We start from the raw sequence: 17,632 nt of genomic DNA on the forward strand, positions 1-17,632 counted from the left end.
TTATTTTATTTTATTTTATTTTATTTTATTTTATTTTATTTTATTTTTTGCTTACCTTTCTAGCCTTTCTTGTTTGTGGGGTTTACTTGGATTTTGGTATTCTCCCTTCCGTTTGATTTCTACTCCATCTAATGCAGCTGCCATCTGCTTCCAAAGCCCACGGCTCAGTGTGGGGCCAAAGCACTCCACTGTCTAACCCTCTGCACCCCTCCTATCCTCTCTGCTCATCCCTGACCCTCTCCCACTAATCCCTTCCCTCATACCCTCCTCCTCCGAACAGATGGAGGGGAACATCCAGAGGCAACAATGGGCCAAAAGTAGCTGAATCTTCCCTTTAGGACTCAGACTTGGCAAATGGACTTGAGATCCAGCAGGCTGGGTGGAAGGTCTAGAAAAGAGAAATCACGAGTGATCTGGCAGTGCAGGTCACTCGACTCTCAGCATGGCTCAGTGGCCTAGAACAGCCTGGAGCCTCCTGGATTTAACAGTCCTGTCGATGGCCTCGCAGACAAGTCACCCGAAGCCAGGGCAGTAATGTCAGCACTTCACAGTGTCTGTGCTCCGCCTCACTCAGCTCCTACGGCAAACTGATGACATAGGCAGCGCTACCTAGCCCTGGCTACTGAGCTGAGAACCAGAACTAACGAAAGCTAATGTTGACCCCAGCTGTGTGGCCACTGGGAAAATGCTTCTTTGAGAAGAAGGGAAGCAGAGCTCTTCCACATGGCCCTGCTGCCCTCACTCCAACTCACCAGGCCAAGGAAAGACTTGGGCTCAGAAGCTTCAGACTCTGAGAGCTGTGGGTCCTTCAAGCGCTCAAGGATCTCTGATTCCTGCAGAGATACAACCCAGAGAAAACCCCCAGCTGTTGAGGGCTTCTGTCCATGGAATTCCTATCCAGCCACAGGGGCTGGCACAGGACTGAGCCCAAGACAAAGATCTAGGCATTCTGAAAACTAACAGATACAAGAATGGGGCTAGGTACGCCTTGGTTGTGCTGATAGTGGACAAGCACAAGCAGATCAGAGCTGCAGGATTTAGACAGGAAGGGGGAGTTAAGAACAGTGGAGACAGAGAGTCAGCAGTTAGAAGCCATGCTATCTTAAAAAATAAAGTGGGTCTTAATGTGTGTGTATAACTCATGTGCATGCACGGTGTGTGGATGTGTGTGTTTTTGTTTGTGTACACACATGCATATATACATATATGTATGTATACATACACACATTCAGATATACTTACATATATACACATACACACAGACCTACTTCTGACCACTTTGGTTTTTGGGTAATCTTTGAATACAACCACTTGCATGTTTGGGACTGGTACAGCAAACTGTCATAGAAATGGATGAGAAGAGTCATTCTGTAATCTGACTTACCCAGGCTGGTATAGAACACGTAACTCTGGTAGCCTTCACCCCACCCTAACATACATACATACATACATACACACACACACACACACACACACACACACACACACACACCCCTATCCTACTTTATAGGAACTCAGACTGCAGCAAAGCAAGACAACACATAGGCGGAGAGAAGGAATGAGGAGAAACAAAGAGCAAAAATATCCCCGGAGATGCCCGGGGAAAAGTACACTTCTGCTCTGAATTCCCAGTGCCAGCAGCTCTGCAGTTTCATTCGGGATTTTACTGCCTGCTGGGTCTGGGCATATTTGTCACAATGAAGGGTTCTGGCAGATGTTGAAAGCTGAACGTGGCTCTGGACTCAGAGATCCAGACATGGGGGCAGGAAGCTGTAAGGGGCTGGCGACAGCAGCAACAGGCTGTAGTTGGCAACTGCCTTGGGTCGAGGGGCTTACCTCACCAGCAGCTTCTGAAATGGTCTCCTCCAGGGCAGAAGCCTCCTTCTGTTCTTTGGCTGCACTTCCCTTCCTGGAATCCTCCTCTCCTGTCTCCACTAGGTCCTCTGCCTGCTCCTTTTTAGAGACCTTGGCAGCCTGATCACCCTCAGGGTCCAACCCAGGAGCCCCTTGACTTGCAGAAGTCTTGAGATTACAGTTCTCATTTTCGTTCAGTGGGTTCCAGGGACCTGCCCCTCTTCCCCGGAACCTGCTGTCATTGGCACTGTCCACACTATTGTCTGCACCCTGGCTGAACAGCTTGCCAGGAGTGGGGGGCCGAGCAGGATCTGAGTCCAGAGAAGCATCCTTCTTGTCTGGCTGGCTGGTTCTTGGAGACTCCTGAAGAACAAAGACGGTGTCAGAAAGGAGCCAAAGTTTAGAAACTGACAGAAGAGAGTGGCCATTCCTTGACTCTTTTGATTCCTGTTGGAGCTCTGACCCTAATGGTATCCCATATAGCTCTGTGTGTATGTGTTCTCACTGAATCTAGAGCTCACCAGTTTGGTCACTAACTGGCCAGCATGTTCTGGGGATCCACCTTCTCTTTGCTGCCTGCCACCACGGGGGTTACAGTGCCATATCTGGATTTTTAAGTGAGTGCTAGGGATCAGAACTCATGTCCACATGCTTGCAGAGCAACCACTTTACCCACTAAGCTGTCTCCCTGGCCCTCCCAAGCAAAGTGTTAAACAATATTGTTTTAACTATGGATGTGGGTGGGTGCAGGTGTCTGTAGAGGCCAGAGGTGTTGGCTCCTACTGGAACCAGAATTATGGGCAGTTCTGAACTACCCAATACAGGTACAGGGAACCAAACTCAGGTCCCGTGCAAAAGCAATTTGTGCTTTTATGTACTTTGAGCCATCACTTAGTCACCCAACTAGCTTTGCAAAACACCAGTTGCTGCCCCCTGACTCACATCTAGATAAAGAGAATGGGAATTCTATGGTAGCAGAGATACATCCAGCTCGGGAACTGTACGTGAGGGGCTTAGAAATTACTGTGACTCTGCCATCATTTGTCACCTCCTCCGGTCCCATCAGCAACCCCGCGGACAGCATCATCTGTCCAGGACTCACAGCCTGGGGTCCCTGAGAAGCAGGTGTCCAGATGGGATTGGCTGGGTAAGAGACCTGACAGAGGTGACAGAGGAGGGAGGGCCTTGAAACAGACAGGTCATTGCCTGTGATGGAGACAAAGACCAGCACAGGGCAGTTCTGGGAAAATCTGAACCAAGCAGAGTGCTCAAGTGGCTGCTGTCACAGAAGTCCCACATTGGACAGGAAAGGCCTTGGTCCCAAACCCCTGTTGGGACCTGTCACCAAAAGGGCCAGTAGCTGGCAGCTATCAATTTTCTAAACCTCCACTTCGGCTGGATCTCCTGAAAGGAAAGCCGAACTGAACACTTAACCCAGTGGCCACACCCTGTTTTTCGCATTCAAAATCACTAGTGACAACCCAAGACTTCTACTAAATTCTTCCCAGAGCTGACCAAGGGACAGGCAGGGACAGAAAGGCCTCCCTCAGAAATTCAGCCAAGGATCTTTCCTGAGCTCAAGCTCAGGGCCTCCTTCCAGAGAAACATCTGTGTCGGCACTGAGGCTGTCAGGCTGAACAACTCCTGAGGGGGCTGGTTAAGGCTCCTTGATTCCCTGTCCTGAAGATTAAAACCAATAGTGTGATTAGTGCTTTAGTTTGGATCTGAAGTGTCCCCCAAAAGGCCCATGTGGTGGAAGCTTTCCTTAGGGTGGAAGGGTGGGAGGGGGTGGAAATTTTAGGGCCGGGACCCTAATGTTCCCATTAGGAACAGGAGGTCTGGGGGTTCCTGGGGGCATGCCCCTGAAAGAGGCTGAGGGGCCTCGGTGCCCTTCTTCTCTTTGCTCCTTGGCTTATGATGTGAACACCTCTGCCGTGCCACATGGTCCTGCCATGGTGTGCCGCCTCGCCAGGACACAAAACAGGGGGGCTAATCAATCATGGCCTTCAACTTCAAAACTGCAGGCAGATATAAGCCTTCTCTTGATATGGCTTAAGGTTTAATTCAGATGGTTCGCTATGACAGTGGAAAGCCAAGCACCACAAGGCAAGCCGGCAGCTCAAGAAGGCCCCAACATGCGTCTGCTGTTCCAGCACAGTGAAGACAGAACTGCTGCAGATCTGGCAGCCGACTGACAGGCCAACCTGGGCTCCCCAAGAATGGTAAAGGGAGGCGGGAGGTGCAATCTCGGCACTCATTTAAGTGAGATAGGGAACTCAGAGCTGCGCCTGTCTACACTGTCGGTGCCCCAGAAACGATAACTAACATTCTGTGATGGGGAGAGCCACACACTCATCCTCTGGGCGTCCTTGGTGTGCCAGGGGCACACTACCTTAGGGAACAAGAGGTGACCAGAAGGATCCTGCCTGCAGGGCACTAGGCTAACACTGAAAAAAGGTAAAGTGTCCCACATGGACCAAACCAAAGAGGCAGGTGTGACGCTGTTACCAAGCTGTTCCTGGAAGAAAAGCGGGTGAGGTGGAGAAGGCACATGCTAACCAGCAAGCTCTTATCACTGTCAACACTCAGACAGAGAAAACTGCTGGATCCCTGAGTTGACAGAAAGGGGTGCGTGAGCCCCTTCTCTTTAGAAAGGCAGGGGGCACAGTGCATGGGTGTGTGTGTGCGTGGATGGGTGAGTGCGCACGTGTGTGTGTGTGTGTGTGTGTGTGTGTGTGTGTGTGTGTGTGTGTGCGTGCGCGTGTTCACCACATGACTCATTCAGCAACTTAAGCCAGTCCATGCTAGTCAGGCTCATCTTGGAATTAAGGAGGTTCTCCTGTCCTCCCACTTCAATCTGGGCATGAAACATAGTCTTAAAGGGTTACCTAGCAACAAATTTTGGATTAGGAGACAGAGGAAGTGTCAGGACAAAGTATGCACCGTCTCAGCTGGCCCCAGCCCTCCCTGCTGCTCACAGTTCATCCCAGCCATATCTTACATCTCCTCCTGTTTGTCCTATTTCTCTACTCTGATATGCATATTCTCTTTGTTGTTAAAGAGGTCAGACTTGGCACATGCTAAGCCTGGACTCTACCACTAAGCCACTTATTCCTGGAAGAATTACTTCCCCTCTCCATCCCCTGACAAACTACCACTGGTCCTCTCAGCTTCACCTCTCCCAGGAAGCCTTCCTTGGTCTTTGATCCCTGGATCCTTGCTCTTTCTCTACCACAATAGCTATAATAGTTGGCAGGTTCTTTGCTTATTTTTTTCGCTAGAGGAACTTTCTATTGAGCTCAGGACCCAGTTTCTGGCATATAAGGGTGTTCAGTAAAGTCTTGACTGAGTTTTAAGGGTTTTTGTTGTTATTATTTTTGGTTTTTTAAGAATGCATGTGTCATGCCCGGTGGTGATGGTGCACATCTTTAATCCTAGTAGAGGCAGGTGGATGTCTGAGTTTGAGACCAGCCTGGTCTACAGAGCAACTTGCAAGATAGCCAGGACTACACAGAGAAACACTGTCTCAAAAACAAAACAGAAAGGACATGTATGGGGGGCAGTGGTAAGAGGTGAGGCTTCCTAAACTCCTCTCCCAAATGGAGGTGCAATATTTATTTGCCAAGGTCATATGGGGGTTAACCTATTTCATTACAGTGCACATTAAGTGAAATGTTAACTCTTAGCTATTAAAAATGATGGAAAAGCAAGTAGACCATGAAAACTTAGAGGGTAGCCCGGTATGGTGGTGCATGCCTTCAATCCCAGAGGCAGAATCAGGCAGATCTTTGTGAATTCAAGGCCAGCCCTGTCTATATAGCAAGCCCTAGGCCAGTCAAGGCAACACTATGAGACACTGCCTTGATAGATAGATAGATAGATAGATAGATAGATAGATAGATAGATAGATAGATAGATAGGGAGGGAGGGAGGGAGGGAGGAAGGAAGGAAGGAAGGAAGGAAGGAAGGAAGGAAGGAAGGAAGGAAGGAAGGAAGGAAGGAAGGAAGGAAGGAGAAAGAAAGAAGAAAGAAAGAAAGAAAGAAAGAAAGAAAGAAAGAAAGAAAGAAAGAAAGAAAATAATAATTAAACTAAAAATGTTTAAACTCAAAGGGTATCAGTGGCTGGGATCAGCTCAATAGTACAGCTAGTACCTAGTATACCTGAGACCGGGCTCTAGTCCCAATACTGAGGGGGGTAGGGAAGGAGAGGATACCAGATTTAGGTGGATTCTCATTCTTTTTTTTTTTTTTTAAGATTTTGTTTTAGTCGTGTGTCCGTCTGTCTGCCCACCCATCTGCCTGCCTGTCTGTGTGTGTATGGGTACCCATGGAGACGAGAAGAGGGCATAAGATCTGCTGGAATTACAAACAGTTGTGAGCCACCTGATATGGGTGTTGGGAATCAACCCTGAGCGATCTCTGGGGAAAACAGTGAGTGATCCTAACCACCTCTCTAACCCCTAGATTCCCATAGTTACAGTGGAGAGAACACACCTACAACACTCTGGAGCTTCATCCAGGCAGCTCTCAGCGGCTCCTTCTCCAGGCTCTGTGGGTGCACGTCTCTGCTCTGCGCCTCTCCTGCTCATACTCCCAACCTCTCCCTGCCTCAAGCTTAAACCCTTCAAAGGATGAATTTCAGCTTGGGGCACAGCTGAGTGTGTGCTTAAGGCATAATGTCCCAGCTTCCACCATTAGCAGCCCGCCCCCTCCCCAAAAAGGTAGATTTCCATGTGACTGGATGGTCTCAATTTGCCTACCTAAACATAAAATTGCTAAAAATAGGGCAGCCATTAAAATAAATGGCCTTAAAATAAAATAAAATAAATGCCCTTGGCCTGTATCCACATCAATTGACTACATTGACAGCACAGCCAGAAATGGGTGGAGAAGCAGGAGAAGTTAAACACTAGCTGTCTCTCATCTACGAAAGGATGCAGGAAATCTGTATCTCAGCTGACTTCACATTTGCCCTGTTCACCTAGCCCCTGTCCTTGGCATGTCACCAGGCCTAGGGCCTGCAGCCCCCAGCGTATGCACACTCCAGGCACCCGTGTACAGGCTCTTGCTCCAGGCTCTGTGTGTACATAGCTCTGCCCCACGCCCCTCATGCTCGTACTCCCAAACCTCCCCCTGCCTCGGCCCCAGGTCCTTTAGCATCGAGGCATATTTCAAGACTTTGCCATCTGCACGAGAAGAGGGTGAAGAGCAGTGACAGTCAGGACCACTTTGTGAATATCTAACACTTTTAAAAAGTCATGAGCCCCGCCCCCACCTCAGATTGCAGTCTGACCCCCTCACCTGCCCAGAGCATGAAAGCGTTGGCTCCTATGATGCACATAGGACGGGAGGGGAAAATCACAGGGGATGAGGGAGGCTGCCTCAACAGCATGTCCACACATTCATACTGTTCTGGAGAGACCCCTCCGGGTCTCATGCCCATTCAGTTGGTCTCAATTCTTTGCCCAGCTCCCCGGGCGTAGCTAGTACTTTGCAGTCACACTGACATCATCCTGTGATTTCTAAGCCGAGGCACCCTCCCTCTCCTTTGACAGCTGATGGCTTTTCATCAGCACCACATGACCACAGACTGCCTGCTCACCACCCTCTGCCTCCCCGCCCTCAGAAGCCTTCTGTGCGGGTTCCACGAACCTTTCCCTGTTAGTCTGTAACAGACTAGCAATGGGTTTAGGCTGGAAAGCAGAGGAGGGAGACACTGACAGAGCTGCATTCTTGCTATCCTACTGCCCTCTCATGGAAATAAGAACAAAATGACTGCTCAGCAACACAGTGCAGAGTGAGCCCTGGAAGAGGCTGCACCAGGAGCTAACTGTGAGAGGCGGGGCATAATTGTACTCTGGGACAAAAGCCATTTTCAAAGGTCTGTGCCCAAGTGGAGGCAGCTTTGCCCACCTAGAAACCTACACTTATCTCCAGCATTAACATCTCCCTCAAGAAAAAGCCCTAATACCTACCTGAGGTTAGATCATAGGACTCCAACACCCCATGTGGCGGAGTGAGACAGGAGTGAGAGGTGTCCAAGCATCACCTACTGCAGCCACTCCCCACAAGCCATTCAAATGTCTAAAACTCTCCTGCTCCTCCCACCCCTCCTCCCAAAGGGAAAACTTCAGGAGTCCAGATCACATCAAAAAAGAAAATACTGTTGACATCTGTACTCCACTACGAAGTAATCATGATCAAGCTACAGTGGAATTTCAATCCACCGCTGACTGTAGGGAACAAATACTGTACCCAGACCCTGAGCGAGCTAAGGGAAGGAAGAAACACTCCATGCCTTCAGCTGTTAAACCAAACACCGCAAAGCACTCCCTGTGTCCCAGGCAGTGGGCTGGGTGCTGGGTACACAGACATAAATTATGTAGCACCAAGTTGCTGCACTCCCCAGAACCACCCTCTTTCTTCAAACGTGCAAGTCTTCCTGACAACCCTTCTCCTCATCACAGACATCCTCCCAGGTGCAAACTGAGCACCTCCCTTTGAGTCCACCAGTCAGTCCACACTAGGTGATGGTGGGTGGAAAGAAAACAAAGTCCCCCTGTCAGAGAATCACACTGAATTCTTTACTCAAGCAGGCTAGCTCTGCTCAGAAGGAACAGTTTTAAGGCAGACATGTATCAGATTGGAGATCCAGATGGGACAGTTGGGGAAAGTGCTACGTTTGGCACAAAGCACTAAAGTCACAATCAAAACATATCTGGCTGTGCAGAACCAAAAGGCCGGGCAGATTCTGGGATAATAAGCAATGCTCTACTATGCAATGGGTCCTGCCCCAAAGAGAGAGTCGAGTCCCCTTAAAGATGCACCCACAGTGAGGTCGCAAGTACCAATACAGAGCCTGTCAGCCAGCATGTAGACGGAGACAGCGCCAGGCTACACAGAGAAACTTTATCTCAAAAAAGCAAAACAAATAATAATAACATTAGAGGCTGAGGAGATGTCTCAGACGGTAAGAGTGCTTGCTAGGCAAGCATGAACCCTCATGTAAAAAGTCAGGTGTGGCCATGCACCTGTGACCCCAGGACTGTGGGAGGAAGATATAGAGAATCAGTGGGGCATGCTGGCCACCAGCCTAGAGCCAGGCTCATTTATTCTTGAGGGAATAATTAGGTAGAGTGACACCCAATGTCCTCCTCTGGCCTCCACTTCAGCATATGCTCCAGCAAATGTACATGTGTCACACATAGTCACATACACACAAAGAATAAGGTTAATAAAGAAACCAACTGTAATTTGTGATGGGGGCACCTTTGCTTTTCTGGCTGGCTTTATGGCCATTCTAATGACGTAAATGTGATTTGGACTTTAAGGTGTGAAAGGCACTAATAAAAACATAATAATAATATATAAGACTTGTATGGGGTTTAGACCTTGCAGTCAGTATTTAAATGTCTGTATGAATCTAATTAGCAACTTCATGTTTCGTTGCTTATAACAAAAATTTGGAGACTATTTAGAGAACTGTTAATTGTTTAAAAATTAGTAAATCAGACACTGAACAGAGAACATACAACAGGAGAGGTTCCTATGATTTCTAAGTCCAGGCTCCAACACATGCCCGTGTGCTAGCCATGAAGAACATGCTGGTGGCAGCGCAGGCCAGCCCGCAGCAACAGGATGGGAACTTGGAAGCTATTCCTGCCCATTTGCTTTTCTCCATCCTTAAATCTTCGCTTGGGCTATTCATTTACCTAGACTATCCACTGTCTAAAATTTAGCCTCTCTTCAAAACCCAGGGCAAATGTCATCTCCTCTGCCAGGTTTGCTTGGTGTCTAGGCAAGAAATCTCTTCCCCATGTAGTGTACGAGGGGAAGTATGCATATCTCATGCTCAAAGCACCTGCTAGTGCAAGGACTTCCAAGAACTGGGTCATTTGATAGCTGAGAAAACGAAAGGATGCCTTGAACCCCAGAAATCCTGGGCAGACCCCAACAGACCAGTTCCCTTTCCAAATATGTTCCAAAGACTGCAAAGCTTAGGAAGGGGGCGGGGGGAGATATGGCCTGAGGCATTTAGCAGCAAGGGCCTCAGGCTCTTACCTCGTACTCAAAGTTACCTCCCAGGGCACCAAGGTCCAGATGCAGGTTCTTGAGAAGCTTGCCGGAGCTTCGGACACTCTGCAAGCAAAACAACTGTGAGCGGTGACTTAGTTTTTCACTGCTGTGATAAGACTCCAAGATCAAAAGCAACTTGCGGAGAAAGAGGCTCATTTCAGCTTACAACTCTCAGGTCACAGACCCTTACTGAAGGAGCTCAGGGAAGGGACTAGAGGCAAAAACTAATGCAGGGGCCATGGAGGGGTGCTTCTTACTAGCTTGCTCCTCCTGGCTTGCTCAGCCCGCTTTCTTATACAGCTGCTGACCACCTGCTCAGGGAGGGCCCCACCACAGTGTGCTGGACAAACATACTAGGGCAGGGGCATAGGGGGAGAAGAGGGAAGGAGGATGGGGTTGGGAGGAGATGAGTGAGGGGGCCACAGCTGTGATACAAAGTGAATAAATTGTAATAAATAACAAATTTAAAATTAAAAAAAAAAAAAAAAAAGAAAATGCCCCACAGGCTTGCCTACAGGCTAATTCAGGGAAGCATTTTTCTCAGTCGGGGTTCCCTCTTCTCAGATAACTCTAGCTTGTATCAAGTTGACAGAAACACACACACACACACACACACACACACACACACACACAACAAGTGGTAAGTCTAAAGGCCAGACCAACATGAAGTATATGCAGAGGAGAGTGGGGTACCCTGCAAGGCTTTGGAGGACTACAGGGCAGGTCTCACTAAGTAGGCCTTTACCCAGTGAGCACAAGGCCAAGCAAATATGCTGGGCTCCCCAGATCAGATCAGACCTAAGAAGCATACATCAAGAGAGGGAGTTCTAGGTGGAAAGATCACTTTTATTTATTTTTAAAATGGGTGGGGGAGGGGGCAGGGATGGCCTCAGAGGTTAGCCAGAGATAGAGGCAGTCCATGTGGCCACCAACGGATGCCTGTATAAACACAACATGGTGCACGCACACACACCAGGCTTCAAAATGAGTGTTTACATACTTGCTGCACCATACTGAGTGAAAAGGTGCCAGACGCCAGAGAGTTTGCTCATGTAAAACATCTAGAGCTGGCAAATTCATGAACAGAAAAAAAAAAAAAAAAAAAAAAAAAAAAACAGCCTAAGAGACTAGCAGGGGCTGGAGGAAAAAGTAATGACTGATTGTGTAGTGGATCAAAATTGGGATTATAAGCAAGTTCTGAAAATGGACAGTAGTGATGGTAACATAATATTACAAAAAAACTAATATCCCTGAACTACTGTACAGTTAAAATAAGCTAAAACCGCACATGTATGTGTGTGTGTGTGTTTGTGTGTTTAAGCACTTTACCACAATTAAAAAACAAACAAACAAACAAACATATGGCCAGAGGGTTTCCAGGCCTGAAAGAGAATCTCACCATTACCTGGTTGTCACTTTCCTCTTCATCCTCCTCATTGGTCTTTTCCCCTAAAGTCAAGAGGCTCAGAGCATTCTTGCCTTCATGGACAGAACCCAAGAGACCCTTTGTACAAGCAGCAGCCTTGAGACCCTGTGGAGACTCCGAAACAGAAAGGGAACAGAGGACTCACCAGGAAGATCTTCAGAACCATCCCGACATGCTCCCAGTCAAGTCCTACCATGTCCACAGATCTGGACTCTAATTCACACTGCTTACTCCCTTCCCATCTCCCACTGTCCCAGCCACATGATGGGGAAGTCAGCACAGGTGGCCTACCCTACCCCCACTGGCAGAGTGACTCCTCTCAGACTAGATGATGAACTCTGAAGACACAGCTTTGTGTAAGTGACACGCCTCAGTTCCAAGTATGACACCCAAAAGGTCCCACAGTAACAACACACATGCACAGCAGAGAAAGGACTCACCAGTGTGGGTTCTCCAAGCTGCCCAGAGTCTGCCAAGCTCCCCAGGCTCACGCTCTGAGATCCACGGAGAACATAGGGTGGGGCATCCCCAAGGCCTCGTAAGGGAGCCAGGCCCCAAACTGGGGCCTGGACTGGAGCTAAGGGGGAACCCAGGACCTGGGCAACAGAACACATCTCGTTACAAACCCCAGAAACCAGGAGGTTCTCAGGATGTCAGAGACAGATATAAAAATAAAGCATCTAAATTCTGCCCGTTCAAGTTTAAACCGTCTCCGCTCGGAAGGCTGCTAATGAAACACAACATCCAGAAATACCATTGTGCCAAGTGGGTGAGAAATCCAGGCTGGTTTCCTGATTCTGCTAACTTGTATGCTTGAGCACATCTGGCAGATGCTAAGACTTGGGGGCACACGACAAGTGAACAAGATAGGGAGGCAGAGATGAAACCCTAATTACTAGAACTAGTAACCCTAGTTACTGACAACTGATGAGTCAAGAAAAAGCAGTCTCAACATGCTAGTGACAAAGACAGAGGTAAACAGCAGAAGAAAGTGCGGCCTCCTGGGAGGACCGTGCATGCACTCGGAGGCTGCTGCACCTCAGCATGCGCCTTGGCATTCTCTTTGACTTGCTTTCCCTGATCCTCAGGAGGGCCAAGCGAAGGCTTCCGTTATGCCAGTGAAGACTGGAGTCAAAATCCAGGCCGGGTCTAAATGTGTGGACCCTCAGGCTGCTCACAGCCTCTCAGGTCCCCAGTTCCTTCATCTTCAAGATGAAGAGGGTTCATACTAGGCCCTGTGAGGTCTGCTCAGCAGCTCAAATGAGATGACGGGGTGGGGTGGGGTGGGGGGCTCTGTAAGGAGCCCAGGGCTGTAGCAACATTATGGAATCAATGTTGTTACAGAGCTCCGTCTTAGGATCTATGATCGTCTGACTTAGCAGAAGCAAGAGGCCAGCGCAGGGGCTGGAGAGGTGGCTCAATAGTTAAGAGAGTCTGCTGATCTTCCAGAGGATCTGAGTTCATTCAGTTCCTATGACCCACCTCAGGCAGCTCACACGTAATTGCCTCCCACTCCAGTCCCAGACCACCTTTGACATTCTCTTCTGGCCTCCACAAGCACTTGCGCTTGCACACAGGTACACACACACACACACACACACACACACACACACACAATCTTAAAAAAAGAGATCAACATAGCATCCTGGGAACAAATTACAATGTTCTTTTAAACTTTTCTCAATTTACAATATATAAAACAAAGAACGTATTTCATTCCACTCTAACCCCTGAAGAGTTTAAAAAAAAAAAAAAAGAGTGAGGACTCCAAGGTCAGAGTCACCACCCTGCTGGCCAGTCCTTACCTCTGGAGATGACCCTCCTAGAACATCTTAGTCAGAGAGAAAAGCTACTGACAGAAAGCCGGCCAGTGACACCGAACACTAGGCCCCCTCATTCCCACAGCCACCTAAGGAGGGCTCTCCCACTATGTGGAGACCTGACTTGGGTAAACGGAGGTGGGTGTGGGCCAAGAATCCTGTCCAGAGTCACAGGCTTAGAGGGGAGAGGGGGTTGAGCCCGGGATTACATTTCATGTGTCCTTAGGACTATGGTAGGAAAACGCACAGGAAGTTTCTCCCACTGGACTGTGAGCAAAACTGAGCCTGCCTGGCCTGCTCAGCCCTCCCACCAGCCCAAGCGTATTGGCAAGCAAAATCCTTCCCACGCTGTATTTATAGAAAATTACAGACTCCTGACATGGCTAATTTGCTTACGTGCTGGGGGCTTGAGGGAGAGAGACAGGCAGGCTGAGGGCTTTGTTCTCTGGGGCCTTTCCCGAAGCAGTGGTTAGCAGGGAAATTATACATCCCTGGCTCCTAGCTGATCGTCGTCTACAGATGGTCATTAATTCTGAGTGTGGGGCTGCGCGCGCCGTCCTTCAGGGCAGATAAACTTGATGCCATTGGGATAATTAAAACTTTCAGGATAATCGGTGGCCTATCCGGTATTTATAGTACTACACTAGTTATCAGAACTAACGGAGAGCCACTGCGTGACAGCAATTAGGGGCCGGGTGGACAACTGGGCAAAGCCTCAGCTGGGCCCCAGCAAAACAGCTAGGGAACTCAGACTGAGACCCGTGGTCCCTACCCAGCTTGACTTCTCAATAATGAACTGGGTGAATCTCGAAAGTAACAAAGTGAAAGAATGCCAAGATAAGCCCCGCCACTTGGAAAATCCTGGTAGGACAGTGAAGTCACAAACAGGGCCCACACAGCCTGACAGAGGCTAGTCATGTGATTTTTCTGGGGACCCTGGGAGGCAAGGAGGAGAAGCAGCTGACCGGGTGGCAGCGGCAGACTGTGGGCACAGACCCCCCTGAGAGCGTCACTCTAGTGCTGTGTGCCTCCACGAAGGGACAGTGCAGAGCTGTGGAGAAGACTACCTACGTATCAATGGGCAGGGAAGGCTTCCCAAACCCCAGAAGGAGCCTGGATTCTGTACAAGGACCACCTCATCCACCCTCAGAAGAGTCCCTTCAAAGCATGCGCACTGCCCATGAGCATGGCTACATCTCGAGAAGGGAATCAGTAGATAACCTCAGCTCCAGCCTGCAGATGATGGAGCAGAACTTGTAAGCCAGGTCATCTCATCAGGGAGCCTTTTGGGTAGTTAATGGACACTCAGTTACTGAGTGAAGGTAGGGCCTGAGCACTAGAGCAATGCAGCTCCACCTGCTCCCTCCCTGCTGAGCTCAGGGAGGGGAGGACCCCCCCCCCAGGCTTTAGGCCCCACTTCCTAAGAAGCCTACCTGGTTGAGAAGTTGCATCTTGCTAGGCTCTGCAGCAAGCCCAACGTTGGAACTCGGCTGGACTAGCCCCTGCCTGAGGTCGTTGCTTGGCTGGCACTGTGCTTGCTGAGAGGCCTCCTGCCCAGCAGGTGCAGAGACTACTTCCTGAGGATGCTGCAGCAGCTCTGGTTCCCAAGGCAGTAACCCGGGGTCCCTCTCTAGAGTGCTGGTGGCCTTGGGTTCACCCTCACTAGACATCCTGGAAGACTCAGCGGCTATGCAACAGACCATGCCTGCGACTTCTTTGCACGGCATTTCCTGCATGTTCTCAGGCAGCCCCAGGCCCTCTAGCCGCCTGGAGATCTTGACCATCTGCAGGATGTGCTGGTAGAATCTCTGGTCCTCAGAATAGTCTTCACTCTCAGACTGCTCCTCGGCAGAGCTCTGCATGTGGGACAACTGTGGCACCAGGAAGGGGCAGAAATGTGCATCTCTAGGCCCTGGGCCTGACTGGCCCATGACAGGAACAGACCCCTGGGGACTCTGAAGGTCCCAGGGGAAATTGTTTACCTCACCTAGGATCTGTGAGCCCAGGGGTGAGGCCAGGCTACTGCCCCCTCCACTACTGCTATCGGAGTCAGCCCCGGCCACACTAGGCTTCCCGTCTTCATTGGCAGGCTCTGGAGACTCTGGTGGACTATGCCTGTCTTCATTGGCAGACTCCCCTGAAGGGGGCTTTGGGACTGGTTCTGATGCCATGGTGTCAGGTGGCATCGGTGGGAGTGCCTGTGGTGAATCCTCGGCTGAGGCCTCTGCAAGCTTGGGAGTGACAGGCTCTGTTTCCTTGCAGCTCCCTGGGGTGTCCTTGTTGACAAGCTTGGAGACCTGTCCCATCCATGGTCCTGGAGGCTCTCTCCTCCACCTCCCCCTGCCCAGGTCCCCACCTTCCCCAGGAATCTCCTGCCAGCTCAGGTCTTCGGCTGGGCTGCTCTCTAGTAAAAACAGCTTGCTCTTCCTGGCAGGCAGCATGTGGTCAGATGAACAAAGGGACAGGGAGTACTCCTCCTCAGAGGATGGCAAGGGAACGGGGCTCTGACCTTTGTCCCCTCCGGGGCCAGTGCAGCTCAGTGTAGCTATGCTGTGGCTGTGGTGCTCCCCTAGCAGATGCAGGCCTTTGGAAGCTTCGGAAAGCTTGGGGTGGACAGGGGTGTGGCTCCTGCATTCTGACACACCCTGCCCATTCTGGAGTGGCTCGGTGCTCTGAACACCCCCAGGGCTGGCTTTCTGCGGTCTGGTCCTCAATTCCAGTTTTTCTATTTCAGAGTCTGAAAATCCCAGGTAGATTTTCTCTGTTCCCTTCTGTGCTGACTCCAGACCCTGTGGGTCTCCTAATTCTGTCTTGCACTGGACGGGAGGCCTGCCTAAGATTTTCTCCACATCAGCAAAGATCTGGTGGGTTCGAGAAGCTTGGCCTTTGGAGAGTGGCTGCAGCTTGCCAGGAAGGGCACCCATGAGAGGCCACGGTGTGTCGCCCAGCACGCACGGGCTCCTCCTTTTCTTAAAGGAGGCCTCATTTCTAGCCTGCACCTCTTGATCTAGGTCCAGATCGGCAAGCCCAGGTGCTGGGAGAGGGGACAGGCCACGGAGGAAGGAGGAAGGAGGCAGAAGTCCCTGCTCAGGCTGTGTCTCCTAGATGGGTATATAAACATGCAGAGAATACTAAGACTGACCCTCCAACGGAGTCTTGCCACCTCAGCCCAAGGCCCACAGCAGAAAACCACCCTCCTTAAGGTAAAGCAGGAATCAGGGAGAGAAAAGAAAGGGCAAAACCCCCTTAGGCTAAATATATGCCCTTTGCTAGGTTCTAGTACCAAGACAAAGAGAGACAGAGACAGAGTCAGAGAGCAAGAGAGCAAGCAAGAAAGAGAGAGAGCGCAGTATAAGTGACAGGGAAGAGAAGCAGAGCCATAGGTACACCAGAACAGCCTGTCTGTTTCTATGCTGGGCTCCTACAGAGCAGCCATGAAGACACCACAGTCACCTGGAAGATACCGGTAAACTACAGCCATGCGATCCATCCCTAAGCTCCCCTAGCCCTCAGATTCGTGATCAGTGACTTGTATAAAAGCCTTATCAAGGACTCCCAGAAATGTCCTGGGAGGAAGAGAGGAAGCTGGGGAAACTCAGTCAAGTGCCTTCTACCACCAGCACAAGTTGGCACTGCTTAAAGACATTCTGTCACAGAACCTTGGGGCCACAAGAAAGCCTCTCGACAATCAACACCCCGTGCAAAGACACCAACCAGCCAGCTGGGAGCACACATTTCCAGAGGGCCCAGGGAGCCCATGAGCTTCGGGCCTGACCACTGGACAAACTCAAGCTTGAGGTGACTGTCCTGAGCCCTCACAGTCCCACAGAGGACCCGGGGCTATCCAGCCATCCCTTCTTTCCTGGAACTACCAAAGGGGCTCCTTCTAACACGGAGCTCCTGGGATTCAAGCACACATCCAAAGCCACAGCTGTCACCCAAGCCCACCTTGAGTTCGGGCTGGAGCCTGCCAGACGCCAAAATATCATTTTAGATTATCCTGGGCTAATGAAAGTCCCAACATCACTTTCTGCTTTTCAAATACATGGTGGTATTGGCAAAGTCTAAGATTCAATTTGGAAAGCGCCTGTCTTCATTCCCGATAGGATCGGGCTTCTCACCCTGTTTCTCAGAACTGGACATAAAGCTGGGGCTGCAAGGGGTGCAGAGCAGCCACAGAACATGAACATGATGAAGGACTGAACGACTTAACAACTGTTCAAGGCCAGAACTGACCTCAGGGAAGAAGAAGTGGGTTTGGGCATGGGGCTCAGCAGTAGAACACCTGCCTAGCCCGTGTGTGGCCCTGGGATCCTGGGGGTTGGGGGCAGTGCCAGATGAGACCCCCAAATCAAAAGGACAAAACAACTGGACCACTGAGAGTTGAAAGAGTCTTCCAAATGCTCCGCACAGGGCTGAACCCAGCTGCTTCTTCAGGCTGGCTGCCCCATTCGTG

At 50.1% G+C, this 17,632-nt stretch overlaps 1 protein-coding gene across 3 annotated transcripts in view; it reads right to left on the reverse strand.

The window, feature by feature from the left end:
- Nucleotides 1-17,632, reverse strand: part of Cep164 (centrosomal protein 164) — a 62,833-nt gene that overhangs the window by 25,750 nt on the left and 19,451 nt on the right. For 2 of the 3 annotated variants that reach the window (XM_055622031.1, XM_055622030.1), the window contains exons 1-6: nucleotides 14,610-15,856; nucleotides 11,797-11,952; nucleotides 11,336-11,470; nucleotides 9,916-9,993; nucleotides 1,837-2,217; nucleotides 753-833 (exon numbers count right to left, since the gene is read on the reverse strand). In XM_055622031.1, the coding sequence (XP_055478006.1) occupies nucleotides 753-833; nucleotides 1,837-2,217; nucleotides 9,916-9,993; nucleotides 11,336-11,470; nucleotides 11,797-11,952; nucleotides 14,610-15,617 (1,839 nt within the window). In that variant the 5' untranslated portion in view covers nucleotides 15,618-15,856. Of the gene's footprint in view, nucleotides 1-752; nucleotides 834-1,836; nucleotides 2,218-9,915; nucleotides 9,994-11,335; nucleotides 11,471-11,796; nucleotides 11,953-14,609; nucleotides 15,857-17,632 lie in introns of those variants that run through there. The other variant, XM_055622032.1, reaches the window with a different exon arrangement.

Source organism: Psammomys obesus, unplaced genomic scaffold, assembly GCF_907164565.1.
Source record: "Psammomys obesus unplaced genomic scaffold, mPsaObe1.curated_primary_1811, whole genome shotgun sequence".
In the NCBI taxonomy this organism is placed as follows: domain Eukaryota; kingdom Metazoa; phylum Chordata; class Mammalia; order Rodentia; family Muridae; genus Psammomys; species Psammomys obesus.